At 46.5% G+C, this 13,559-nt stretch overlaps 1 protein-coding gene across 4 annotated transcripts in view; it reads right to left on the reverse strand.

Annotated features, from left to right (window-relative positions):
• Positions 1–13,559, reverse strand: part of MIMS2 (mitochondrial inner membrane scaffold 2) — a 46,775-nt gene that overhangs the window by 500 nt on the left and 32,716 nt on the right. For 2 of the 4 annotated variants that reach the window (XM_085845323.1, XM_085845326.1), the window contains 3 exons: positions 3,685–3,757; positions 2,514–2,677; positions 1–2,383 (listed from right to left, as the gene is read on the reverse strand). The exon at positions 1–2,383 is cut by the window's left edge and continues 500 nt beyond it. In XM_085845323.1, the coding sequence (XP_085701449.1) occupies positions 2,167–2,383; positions 2,514–2,677; positions 3,685–3,757 (454 nt within the window). In that variant the 3' untranslated portion in view covers positions 1–2,166. Of the gene's footprint in view, positions 2,384–2,513; positions 2,678–3,684; positions 3,758–4,817; positions 4,911–10,115; positions 10,161–13,559 lie in introns of all 4 variants that reach the window. The other 2 variants (XM_085845324.1, XM_085845325.1) reach the window with 2 other exon arrangements.

Here is a 13,559-nt window from a genome sequence, read left to right on the forward strand (position 1 = left end):
AAAAAACCTGTTTTCAAACCTTGATGGAATCACAATGAAACTTGCACAGGCACAACTTCAGGGTGCCCTCATTGATCCCTGAAAGTTTCAGCTTCAGAAGGATGACCTGAGGCAACCCACCTGGTGTTAATTCAACAGTCAGAAAGGGACTTGAACTCAAGACCCCATGATCTTAAGCCAGCCATTTTAACCATTAAGCCAACACCAGGCCTATTCTGGGGCAAAGCCGGGGGGGGTGGGCCTAGGGCAAAGCTTGGTGGGGTGGGCGTGGGGCAAAGCCGGGGGTTGTGGGCCTAGGGCAAAGCTTGGTGGTGGGGTCCTGGGGCAAAGCCGGGGGTTGTGGGCCTGGGGCAAAGACGGGGGGGCGTTGGCCCGGGGCAAAGCCGGGCGGGTGTGGGCCTGGAGCAAAGCCATGGGGTTATGTGGGGCTGGAGCAAAGCCGTGGGGTTATGTGGGGCTGGAGCAAAGCCGTGGGGTTATGTGGGGCTGGAGCAAAGCCGTGGGGTTATGTGGGGCTGGAGCAAAGCCGTGGGGTTATGTGGGGCTGGAGCAAAGCCGTGGGGTTATGTGGGGCTGGAGCAAAGCCGTGGGGTTATGTGGGGCTGGAGCAAAGCCGTGGGGTTATGTGGGGCTGGAGCAAAGCCGTGGGGTTATGTGGGGCTGGAGCAAAGCCGTGGGGTTATGTGGGGCTGGAGCAAAGCCGTGGGGTTATGTGGGGCTGGAGCAAAGCCGTGGGGTTATGTGGGGCTGGAGCAAAGCCATGGGGTTATGTGGGGCTGGAGCAAAGCCGTGGGGTTATGTGGGGCCGGAGCAAAGCCGTGGGGTTATGTGGGGCTGGCGCAAAACCGTGGGGTTGTGTGGGGCTGGCGCAAAGCCGAGGGGGGTGTAGGGCTGGGGAGAAGCCGGGGGTAGTGGGGTTGGGCCAAAGCTAGGAGGATGTGAGGTGGGGGCCAAGCCGGGAGAGGGAGGGTGAAGGGCAAAGCCAGGAGAGGGAGGGTGAAGGGCAAAGCCGGGGAGGGAGGGTGAAGGGCAAAGCCGGGAGAGGGAGGGTGAAGGGCAAAGCTGGGAGAGGGATGGTGAAGGGCAAAGCCGGGAGAGGGAGGGTGAAGGGCAAAGCCGGGAGAGGGAGGGCGAAGGGCAAAGCCGGGAGAGGCAGGGTGAAGGGCAAAGCCGGGAGAGGGTGGCTGAAGGGCAAAGCCGGCAGAGGGAGGGTGAAGGGCAAAGCCGGGAGAGGGAGGGTGAAGGGCAAAGCCGGGAGAGGGAGGGTGAAGGGAAAAGCCAGGAGAGGGAGGGTGAAGGCAAAAGCCAGGAGAGGGAGGGGGAAGGGTGAAGGGTGAAGCCAGAAGGAAAGGGGCAGGGGGTGGAAATCATGAGGTGGAGGGGTGGGGGAGCTGAGAGGTAGGCAGGACGAGGTGGAATTCGAGACGGGGTGGGATGAGGGGGAAGCAGAAACAGGTCGGACTTGGGTGAAGCAGATTGGTTGGGGAGGGAAGGGAATGACATGGAGGGGTTTGACATCATGAATGTACATGAAGGGGAATTTATTTTCATGTGCAAGCAACCTCTGCAAAATGGACATCTCAGGATTCCCAAACTGGATAAAATGACAGACTTCATGGGTGAGATACTTGAAGTACTTATACTTGAAGGAATCTCGGTACAGCAAAAACTGTCATCCCGGTGTTTCACATGCAGGGCGATTCATCAAATCGTGCGCAGTCCCTCAGATTGACATTTAACTGCGTGTCCAGTCTGCCAGAATTAGTTGGTGGACATTAAAGATCCCATGGTGTCATTCGCGAAGAGTAGGCGAGCTATCGCCAGTGCCATGGCACAAATTCCTGCCCTGACTTCCTGGGTCAGAGTGGTGACACGTCCAGAATTGTAACCCTAACAAACAGCCCGACGCTCTGTTTCGAGAATGTTTCATGATCTGATCGCTGAAGGAATATCAACATCTGTTCTGATCCATATGAATCTGCTGCCCTTTGTCATTAAGCTCCCTCCTTAAGCTAAACCCTTGTATCAAAAAAAAAAACAAAAGAAAAAAAAAATTCACCACTTTTCAAATATAAGTGCAAAAGATCTTTCAAATGTTCTTTTTTATCCAAGCACACAATCATTATATTGTACAATTAAAGATTATTCTCGTCATAGTTGTCAATCTTATAAACTCCTAGAACGGTTGCGTGATGCTCTGGCCTGTCGTAGGTAGTGGACTATAAAAGGCACCGAGACAAGGGTAGTGCTGATGCGTAGTGGTGCCAGCAACTTGTGCACTGCGTAGGCGATCAAGAAGGTACTGGTGCCAGCTGCGATCTGAGAATGCACCATGGCCTCATCCATCCTCATGAGCTGAAGCATCTTGGAGACATCCACGCCACTATCACAGCAGATACAAAAAATAACTTTCAGGATTTCCACACACCTCAGTTATTTTTGCTTCAAGTGCTAGTAAAAATCACCATCATCGTTCACTGTGTGCACGGTGATGTGCACACACAAATCCTCACCTGGACACAGCCGTGTAACAGGCTCCAAGGGAGAGGAGAGAAATGGACACGTGGAATGAGACAGCCACAGCTCCGTAATCTTTGAACAGCTGTTTCAATCTCTGCCTTTTGTTGGGAACATTTCTCGATTCATGCTCACCAACTACAATCTTCTTTTCATCTGCCTTGACACAGCACACATCTTACCTTTCTTTACCTCTTGTTTTCAACCATCAGTTAAGCATTTGCAATGACATTCAGACATACATTTGTGATCGAAACCGCTTTTCATAACTGTCTGATGTCATATTTAAGGGGTAAATGGTACAATCATAAATCTGATATGAGAGAGAGAGAGACAGAGACAGAGACAGATCTCAGTGACGTTCAGTGATTCAGAGGTGGTGGCAGATTAAGAACCAAAATTGGTGTTCCAAAAGAAGATATGCGTCACATGGTCGTGACTAGACTCTCATTTGGTCGAGTTCAACGAGGCAAGTGATGGTAGGAGAATTGCCAGTACCATGGGAGGAGAATGTGGAGGAAGCACATGAACACAAGATGGAAAGGTATGATGAGATGGAAGCTGAGGGCAGCTAGAAAGGATGTCATGTTCAGTGCATGCTCGTGGAGGTGGTGTGAAGAGGACATCTGGGCAAGTCCTTTGAAATGCTTTGAGCTGTTTAAACTGTTTGAGATTGTGGAGGAATGTGTATGAGGAAGTGGCACGAGTTGTGCGACGAGGATCAATGTCGATTTGGAGAAAGTCTATTATGGAAGCAGGCTGAGCAGTGCAACAGGGAGGACTGTGAGTGTGCTGGATGGTGACTTTGTTTTCAGGATTCAGAAGTGCTGGTGTGTGCACGTGGTGGACCATGAGGGCACAAATGGTGGGGAGGGCGGGAAGGAGGTGTTCCGCAAAATTGACTTGGTAATTATATGTATGTGGTAGGACAAATTGCTTTGGAAGGTGTACACTGTGAGCATTGCTGATGGATTGATTGTTGAAGTGGGCGATTGATTTGCTGGTGTGGGACAAACGTGTACTTGCAAAGTCACCACTTTGCAGATAAAATCGAAATTCGAGAACGTCACCAACTTACCAATAAAAAAAAATATTTCCTCCTCTTTACTCACTTATAAATGATATAATTACCAGATGGGGCACACATGCTAACCCGACTCCACCTACCTGATTGCCGTCCTGATCCCCAGCACGTGCCGACAGGTTACGACCGATTTGCAACTCCTCTTGAACAGGTACCCTGGACATAACCAGCCATATTACATTCATGCAGTATTTTGAAGAGAAACAAATAAATAATCCTTAACAAGCTGAAAGCAAGAGTCTCTCAAGGTTTTGAGAAAAACACCAATAGGATATAAATAGGAAGGATTGTGTTTGGAAAATAATGAGAATATCTGTGAAGTGCACTCGATAGCTGAATGATCTCAGGTGTAACGGGGACATCTCATCTCACCTACCATTTGTAAAGCAACTATATACACAATGGAATAAAATAGAGAAGGAAAACGGGTTAGAGACTTTGTGAATTCAGGTTCATCATAGTGGACGATGCAGCAATGTCCATATTTCCTGATGTGGAGCTCAATCTCTTGAGCGGTCTCTTTAACAACTACTACAGCAAGCAAACCGTGTCGAATGCTATGCCTGCCTTGAGCTGCTTATGAGACCGAATCCTGATATTTTAAAGTCCCTCTCGGTTTTTAGTGGCTTTCTTTCTTTCTTTCTTTCTTTCTTTCTTTCTTTCTTTCTTTATTTATTTATTTATTTATTTATTTATTTATTTATTACATGGTCTTGGCTCGTAGAAGAGCTAAGACACAGAACAGATCAGGAACCAACATAACAAAGGGAGCAGCAGGAAAAATGGGGAAACACCAACAGCAGGGTGGAGGGAGAAAGTAGACTGAGACGGACAAACATGCAAGGGGTGGACAAGATGTTTCCACAAGCAAAATTTTAGGAGGGTGAGGGTCGTTTAACAGGGGTAGAAAAGATCATGATTTTGGATGGGGGATGACCTGAGATGGTGATGAACAGCTTTCTTGAAGACTTGGAAGGAAGAATGAGATTGAAGAAAGTGTGGAAGGTGGTTCCACAGGTGGGGAAAAAAAGAAGAAATGAGTGAAGGAGAGCAGTGGTTCTGGATTGAGGCAGTTTCACTCGTGGGGGTGGGGGGGGTTGCTGGTAGGCCATATGCATCCTGCAGATAGATACCTGGGGAGGGGGAGAAAAAGCATGGAGAAGGCAGAGGGTGCAAGACCAAAAATGAGTTAGAAGAAGACAGAGAGACAGCTGACCTGTCGGCGATGGCGAAGTGACAAGCCCATAGACTCAGCTTCATTGCGAGAGATTCCCATGATCTTGAAAGCCTTGGTTTCCACAGCATCAATCTGAGCAACATATGAGGCAGGGGAATCAGCCCAGAGGGGGGAGCATTACTCTATCACGCTGCGAATGAATGCCTTGTCGGTGGATCAGAGTGCCAACGAAGGACTGAACGACAGAGGATGCCCAGTCAGCCTCTGACTTTGCAGGCCAATTTCGAAATGTGGCGTGCCCAAGAGAGATCATGGGTGAGAGTGAGACCCAAGAGTTTAAGTAACTGAACCTCTTGGAGATGGTTGTTGAGAAAGTATATGGGAGGGTTTGCGGCACGGTCCTTTCGGAGAGAGAAAAGGAGAGAGAAAGAGAGACAGAGACAGAGACAGAGACAGAGACAGAGACAGAGACAGAGACAGAGACAGAGACAGAGAGATTTCTCAGGATTGAAAGACATACTCCAAGCATTTGACCAGTTTGTGATTTTGTCAAGGTCTGAGTAGAGGGAAGAGGCTGCTGCCTTTCTGTCAGAAGGATGAGGGATGCCACAGTAGAGAGTGGAGTCAACAGCAAAGAGATAAGGAGGATTTTCCAAAGTCTGTGGGATGATTGATGAAGATATGGAATAAGATAGGGCCGAGAACACTCCCTTGGAGTACTCCTGCCTTGATAGTGAGAGGAGATGAAAGGGTTCCATGGAGAGCCACACATTGTCTACAGGAGTGGAGGAAGTCAGCAATTAATGAGTGGAGTTGGCCTTGGATTCCATAGGCAGACAATTTGGAGAGCAAGGCAGGATACCAGACTATCTTAAGCTCAATATATGTCCAGAGAGATGGTCCTGATCTCATGTCTGATATCGATAGGCTCCATTCATTGTTGGGTGAGTAGAAGTAGCATGTCCAAGGTCGAGTGACCAGGTCTGAATCTGAATTGATGATCTGAGATGAGGCTGTTGGAGAAAAGGAATGATTTTATGTCAACTGCGATGATGGATTCAACGACTTTGCTGATGATTGGAAGTACAGTGAACTGACTGGTATGTAGTTAAGGGGATCCGTTTTCGCACCATTTTTATGTAATGCAGTGATGTTGGCTAATTTCCAAGCAGATGGAAGATGACCTATGCTAAATAGCAGGGTGAAAAGGGCAGAGAGATGAAGCTCAAGAGCAGCAGAGCAGGTTTTTAGGACACGTGAGCTGATGCCTTCTGGTCCAGTTTCAGAGTCAGAGTCGAGGGTTTCCAGAAACTGCTGTACCTTCTCAGGTCCAAAAGACAGAATTCAAGAGCAGTTGAGTATGACTGGAAAGGGTGGGTACAGAGAGAGTGGTTAGGGACACAATGTTTTGAAGCAAACAGAGAATTGAGGCATTCAGCCTTCTTACGAGTCGTCGCTGTGGTTCAAATCTGATGTTACATATTGTCCCTTCTTTCGGAGGTTGGTCCTGCAGAATCGATGAGGTTTTGGGGGCAACAATGAAGCCCAGCATGGGCAGCATGGCTCCAAGAATGCTTGCTGGTATTGGGGTATTTTTGTATGCAAAGTCATGGCTCATGGAAGAGCGAGAACACTGAAGAGATCAGGATGCAACAGAATACAAGGAACAAAAGAAAGAGGGGAAAACACCAAAAGCAGTGTTGAAGGATAAAATAGAAGGAGGTTATGTTTTCACCCCTGTCTGTTTGTATAAGGATATCTCAAAAGTTCCTGACGGTTTCAGATGAAATTTGGTGGGCAGGTTGGTGTTTAACAAGGACGAATTGGATTGATTTTGGTGAAGATCCGAATCCAGATCTAGATACGAGAGTTTCTTTGAACTTTTAAAGCAATTCTTCACCGTAGAGAAATGGAGCCAAAAATGATATATAGCACGATATTTCATAAAATACTTGGCCCCGATATGTTCCACTGGATCAAGCATTGTGTGGCAGAGGTATGTGCTCTACCAAGTGCCCTTCTCAAAATAATTGCAATCAATTGTAAACAATTCTGCTGAAATTGTTAATGTGGATTATGATCACTGGTATGGTGATGTGGTGAAGCAGTGCATTGGTAATGGGTCGCTTTGACAGCACTCGATGCACTCAGAGAAGTAACATGAATCTTTCACAAAAAAAAAAAGGAAAAACAAGACAATGGAATGGAAGTTTGAAGGCAAACATTTTCTGGCACGATCATTTTGTGAGGCAGCACACTCTGCATGTACTCAGGGTATTTAATCACACTAATAACTAGAATGTTACACGGGAGAGCACATACCTCCGCCAAGCTGAACAGTTTAAGTTTTGCGTTCCACTGATCGGGCGAATCTGCATCCATACCTGAACCAAAATCGAATTGGTTTATTGTTTTCACCTAACCGACTCATCCACCTAGTTTTGTCATAATCCATGCACAATCTTTTGAGATATCGTGCTGTATATACTGTAGTTTGGGCCCAATCTCAATGGTGAAGAAAGAATCACTTTTAAATATTTAAAACTCGAGGATCTGAATCGGGATCTTCACCAAAATTGAATCAATTTGTCCTTGTCACACACCCACAACCTGTCCACCAAGTTTTGTCCGAATCAGTTCATAACATTTTGAAACATCATGCTACTGGAGATATTGTTTTTGGTCCTAATCACTCAATGGTGAAGAATCATTTTTCAAATTCTCAGATCCAGATCCCGATTTTCACCAAAATCGAACCAATCATCCAAGGCACACACCCAACCTGTCCACCACGTTTCGTCCGAATCCATCCATAATGTTTTGAGATATCCTGCTCACATGCAGACAAAGACAGACAGACAGGGGTAAGAAGAAAAAGAACAATCACAGATTGCAGACCCTTGCCAAGACTTGGTTTGTGTGGTGTATTTTGTGTACTGGTGTGTTAAGTAATTAATAAGAGACATAATTAGAACTGCCACTTTATAACTGCTGGTAGTGATGACCGGGTACCAAGATGTCCCACTTTGATGCAATCCCGCTTTGATCGGACACCTGACCCAGACCCAAGACGTTTATTATCCCCCGCCAACCAACAAAGTTGGCGGTGGATATAGAAATGGGTTCCGTCCGTCCGGCCGTCCATCACATTTCGTTTCCGGAGCTTAACTACAAATCCCCTCAAGATATATTTACGAAATTTGGTACACATATCAAGCAAGTGGTGAACTGGTGCCTTTTGATATTTTCTAATTGATAGGTCACATGGTTTGGCAGCCATGTTGGATTCAAGAAAAATATTAAATAATGTTTTCTCTGGAATCACATAACCTAACGAAACAAAAATTTGCAACTATCATCTTCCATCATGTCTGCATACATAGTAAAAATGACATCACAAGTCACATGGTTTGGCGGCCATATTGGATAGAAAAACACACCTCATCCGATTAACACCAAACTTCACACACGTATTCCACTGGAGGATTGGAGACAGAATGTAAATTTATGATGTCATAGGTCACATGGTTTGTCAGCCATCTTGGATTGAAAATTAATAAATTTTTAAAATCTTCTCCAGAACGGCTGGACAGATTGAGGCAAAATTTCACATACACTTTCCCCAAGACATCCTTTCAGAAGTTTGTTAATTTCTAATTGATAGGTCACATAGTTTGGTGGCCATATTGAATTTACCCTAAAACCTTCAAACATCTTCTCCAGAACAGCTGGTCAGATCAAGGGGAAACTTCATATACATATTGCACACGCTTCGGGAATATAAGTTTGTTAACCCTCATTTACTATGGCGGGGGATATCGAAGACTTTGTCTTCAACGGATGCTAGTTATTATCCAATTGAATTCAGAATGGGATTAAAATATATTCAATTCAAATCAAATAGAAGACCAAATAGGTACAGTCGTGCATTGGAGTAATCAGAAGGAACCCAAACAAGAAAAAACAAAAGATGAAGTCATCAGGAAGAACCTGGATAGGATTCAGGTTTCAGCTGTGACTCCTCTACCCTCACACCCATCCAAGCACAGCCAAGTGAGCCTTATTAAAATAAAATAAAAAACCCACATCAAAAAAATTAAATAATTCTGGCTGTCAGACCATGTGTCCGATCAAGTTGAAATTTAAAACACATTCCCCATCATGACGAGATCACAATTCTGAAGTTTCATGTCAATGGATTAAACAGTTCCAGAGAAAACATTTAATTTTTTTTATTGAATCCAATATGGCTGCCAAACCATGTGACATTAATTATTCCTTAACAGTCTTGTACACACATGCCTTGAAGAACATTTATGTGAAATTTTCCCTCGATCTGCTCAGTTTTTCTGGAGAAGATGTTTATATGTTTCAGGGTAAATCCAATATGGCTGCCAAACCATGTGACATTAATTATTCCTTAACAATCTTGTACACACATGCCTTAAAGAACATTTATGTGAAGTTTTCCCTCGATCTGCTCAGTTGTTCTGGAGAAGATGTTTATATGTTTCAGGGTAAATCCAATATGGCTGCCAAACCATGTAAGCTATGACATCATATGTGTAAAGCTTTGTTACTCACGGATAGGCGGTCATATTTGTAAAGTTTCGCCTCAATCTGTTCAGCCAATTCAGAGATTTTTGAAAGTTAAAAAAAAAACAACGTGGCTGCCGGATCACGTGACCAATGATGTCATCATAATATTTTTGTGGGTCATTTTATCCCGAGATGGCCCTCAAAAATTTTCATACTGATCGGATGTCACGTTCTACAAATGCAATTATGACGTCATAATGAAGGCACCTATGATGTCAGAAAAAAATCTCATTCCCCATGAGGAGTACTTGCTATGTGCCAAGTTTCAATTATTTCCTTGGTGTGATTTCAGATATACAGCGGTCCAAAGTTTTTCCGTTTTCCAACATGGCTGCCACACCACATGACCTATGACATCATAATTATCATTAAAACAGTTTACATGAGTAGTTACACCAATGGTGAAAATTTTGTCTCAATCTGACAAGCAGTTGCAGAGAAAAACATGAAAGTTCTGTGCGGACAAACAGATAGACAAACAGACAGACAGACAAGCCTGTAGGCGACATGGGTGGTCGCGACATAATTGCATACTAGTCAAACAGTTTTTGACGGATCGGGCTGAAATTTTTTGGCAAAGAGGTTCATTATAGTGCGCATAAAAGCCTGGAAGCCCATTTTTGAAAAAATAATTTTTTTAGTATTTTTATAAAATTTCAAAGTCCCGTTGCTAGGCAACAGTGGTGTCCATAGCAACGGTGCTCAAAAGCATAGAACTAGATCCTGGTATGAACCTACCTGTCAAGTTTCATCAAAATCGGTTGACTCCTCTGGCCTCCAGAGCTGTCCATTACATACAAACAAACAACAACAAAAAAATGACGGTAAATAGACACCCTATTTTTGAAGGACTACCATTTGAAAAATAAAACCTAAATCAAAAATCGGCTCGAGTAAAATTTTCTAAATATCTCGACGTGTATTATTCCGAAGTCTCGTTTCTCCACATTCAAAACTGTAGGACAAGTATTGAAAATACTGTACGCAGTTTTTCGGACGCTGCATAGCAACGAAACTCAAACGCGCACACTCTCAGCCCATATGGTACCTGTTTGCCAAGTTTCATCGAAATCGGTTTGCTGTTTTGTGCTGTGGAGCCTCGCGTTGCAGACACACACACACACACACACACACATGGAAAACCTGACAATAAGGGTACTCTAGCGACCACCCAACAAACAAACAAACGGACCCTCTCCCAAACAAATGCAATCCCTCTCCTTTGGCGAGGGTAATAATGGCCTCCAACATGACAACTTCAAATATTCCAACACCATTGAAGGACCCACCACAACAGCTTACATTCTACTCCCGGCAATGCAAAAATCAACACGATATTCAAGAGATAAATTGCTCTGCCAGACATCCATCAAATATTATCCCATCAAGCAACAAGTTTACCTGCTTTCCTTCTGCGGTCCAAACTATTTATGTGATATCACAAAGCAGAAGACAATTGAAGCCATCTTGAAAATGGCATTGATTTCTCTTTTTTCCAAACAGGGAGAGATTTGTCACTGCTCGTATCTTGCATTTTTTTTGTATACATTGTCGAAGCTTGTATGAGAGCTAACACACAACACACAGCAAAGGCGGCATGAGACAAGAGGGGCGGGAGAGGGAAGGACAAAACAGTGGGAACAGAGACATTAGGGGATCTGTGGAAGGGAGAGGGATGGGGTGGGGAACATGAGGTATATGTTGTGGTTACCAAATTCGCAAACCACCATTCAGGTCCCTTAGGTGAGGTATCTCGGTAAGTATATGTGTAGTTAGGCCCAAACCCGTTGTCTAGTGGGAATACATGTCATTTATGCGTGCTGCGACTCTTCAGGATAGCCGTTTTTCTTTTACTATCTTTAATTTGGACCAACCGCCATTGTTACCACCACCAGTCACATCAACCACCAACCACAACGCCGCTTCACCACAACCGCCACGACCTTCACGTCACACCTCGCAACCGTCGCATCGCCACCGTTCTTGCGCCGCTTGTGGGTACCGGTGTTGGACTCGTGCAGGGCGCGCGCCGAACAGCGTGTATAAAAATCACGGATTTTGTGCTTCAAAAACGGATCAAAAACGACACACGCCCACTTTTTGCCGTCCAATCGGTGAGCGAGGGGCGAATTGGCCCCGCCCCCAGGGCGTTGGAGGGCGATCGATATATGCAAATTTATGGATCAAAAAGCATTCACGCCCACTTTTTCTCGGGCCAATGGGGAGCGAGGTGAAAGGTCGAAGGGAGGGGGTCAAAGATGAGAGGGCGAAGCCACGGGGCTGATATAAGCGACCGTGTTCGTCAGTCCAGGGAGTAGTAGAGTCGAGAGGGAACAGAGAGTTAAGACTTCGCGGGCGGTGGAGTTGGCAAGAAGGAGCTGGTCGTCGTGTGCGTTGGAGTCGGAGCGGAGGGGACGGAGCTGTGGAGAGGCGGCGAGGGCAGACGAGGGGGTGCTCACGTCGTGCAGGGAGCTGCACCCCAGGGAGGCCGACAGCGCGACCTGGCCGAGGTGGAGACGCTCGTCGCGGGGCAATAAAAATCCTCTATACCCCGAGCATCAGCAACCCCCTCCTGTTTCCCCCCGCGCTGAGATAGTGCGACCAAGGGGGCCCCTTTCCCACCCCCTACCAGATACTGCCCGCGAGGCCCGCGGAGTTGAGGCACCATCGCCGCTCCGCGTCTCATCACCAGACGGGTAGGCGCGACCCGGTCTCGGCCTCAGGCCCGCCTCATCCTTGAGGGTATTCTTTTCCTTGGTTTTGGGTATGTGTTGTCGGCGCAGTCTGTGAAGTAAAATTGTATAAGTGTTGCCGTGTGCTCGTGTAATCGGTATTAGATCTGCATTGTCGCATTTGCTTTTTGTGTAAATTGAATTGTGTTTTTCTTTTCTGTGTGCTTTTGGTGGAATTGAATATGTGTGCTTTCCGTTCAGCGCGAATAAATGTGCTTTGTGTTGAACTGTTTCCCGCTTCGCTTCGTCATTTCCTCCATTGAATCCTCATCTTGCTTCACGTAAAGGGTTGGTAGTGGGCTGAATACGCCCGATAATTAATCGAACCGTCGAGGTTGACGATAACACCGCTCGGTTATCCCGATAGTACGGAACGGGTCGCTTAAGTGGCCCGTGTCCGAAGTCGACCTGCGGCGAGGTGCGACCGCCCGGTCTACCCTCCGTGTGGGTACTTAGGTAGGTCGAATTTGGCGAGCAACCCTATCCCACGCGGGGGCTGATTGGCTCGATCGCGGTGAGACCGAAAGATCCACCCGTGACTGGTTCCCGGCGTTAGTCCGAGAGGGTCACGACTGGATTGTCCGTCCGGTGGGCGACGTGCCGCGATTCGAGTTACGTGGCCGTCAGCACGCCGGCGGGCGAGAATCCGTAACATATACAAGATGGACTTTACAGGGACTTTCAGGAAGGAAAGCAGGGAATTTGAAGGAGGTGGGTTTGGGTGGATTAACGGGGGTAGAAAAGATCGAGGTTTTGGATGGGGGACGTGGTGGTGATAAGAGGTGGTGATGAACAGCTGTTTTGAAGACCTGGAGGAAGGAATGGGTTGAACAAAGTGAGGGAGTTTATTCCAAAGGCGGGGAAAAATAGGAATGAAAGAGTGAAGGTGAGCAGTGATTCGTGATTTTGGTAGTTTACCAGAAGGGAGTTGTTTGTGGACCTTGAGCATCCTGCAGAAACATTGTGGGGACAAATCGCAGAGAGAGAGAGAGAGAGAGAGAGAGAGAGAGAGAGAGAGAGAGAGAGAGAGAGAGAGAGAGAGAGAGAGAGAGAGAGAGAGAGAGAGAGAGAGAGCGCAGGGGGTGGGGGGTGAGACCAGAGAGGAGACTGTCAAAGACAGAAAGACCACCGACCAGGCTGCGGTGAGAGAGTGAGTGGCCCAAAGACTCAGCCTCATTGCGGGAGATGCCAATGATCCGAAATGCCTTGGTTTCCACAGCGTGAAGCCGAGAAAGGTGGGAGGCAGGAGCACCAGCCCAGAGGGGAGAGCAGTACTCCATCAGGATGCGGACGAAAGCTTTGTAAGTGGTCAGGAGCTCAGGTGGGCTGAGGAAGGACTTTGCACGATGGAGGATTTCCAGTCGGTGACTGGCTTTGGAGGCCAGTTTGGAAATGTGACTTTCCCAGGAAAGATCATGGCAGATAGTGAGACCCAGAAGCTTGAAAGAAA

Source organism: Eptatretus burgeri, chromosome 11, assembly GCF_056783735.1.
Source record: "Eptatretus burgeri isolate ZD-2024b chromosome 11, Ebu_testis_v1, whole genome shotgun sequence".
Lineage (NCBI taxonomy): Eukaryota > Metazoa > Chordata > Myxini > Myxiniformes > Myxinidae > Eptatretus > Eptatretus burgeri.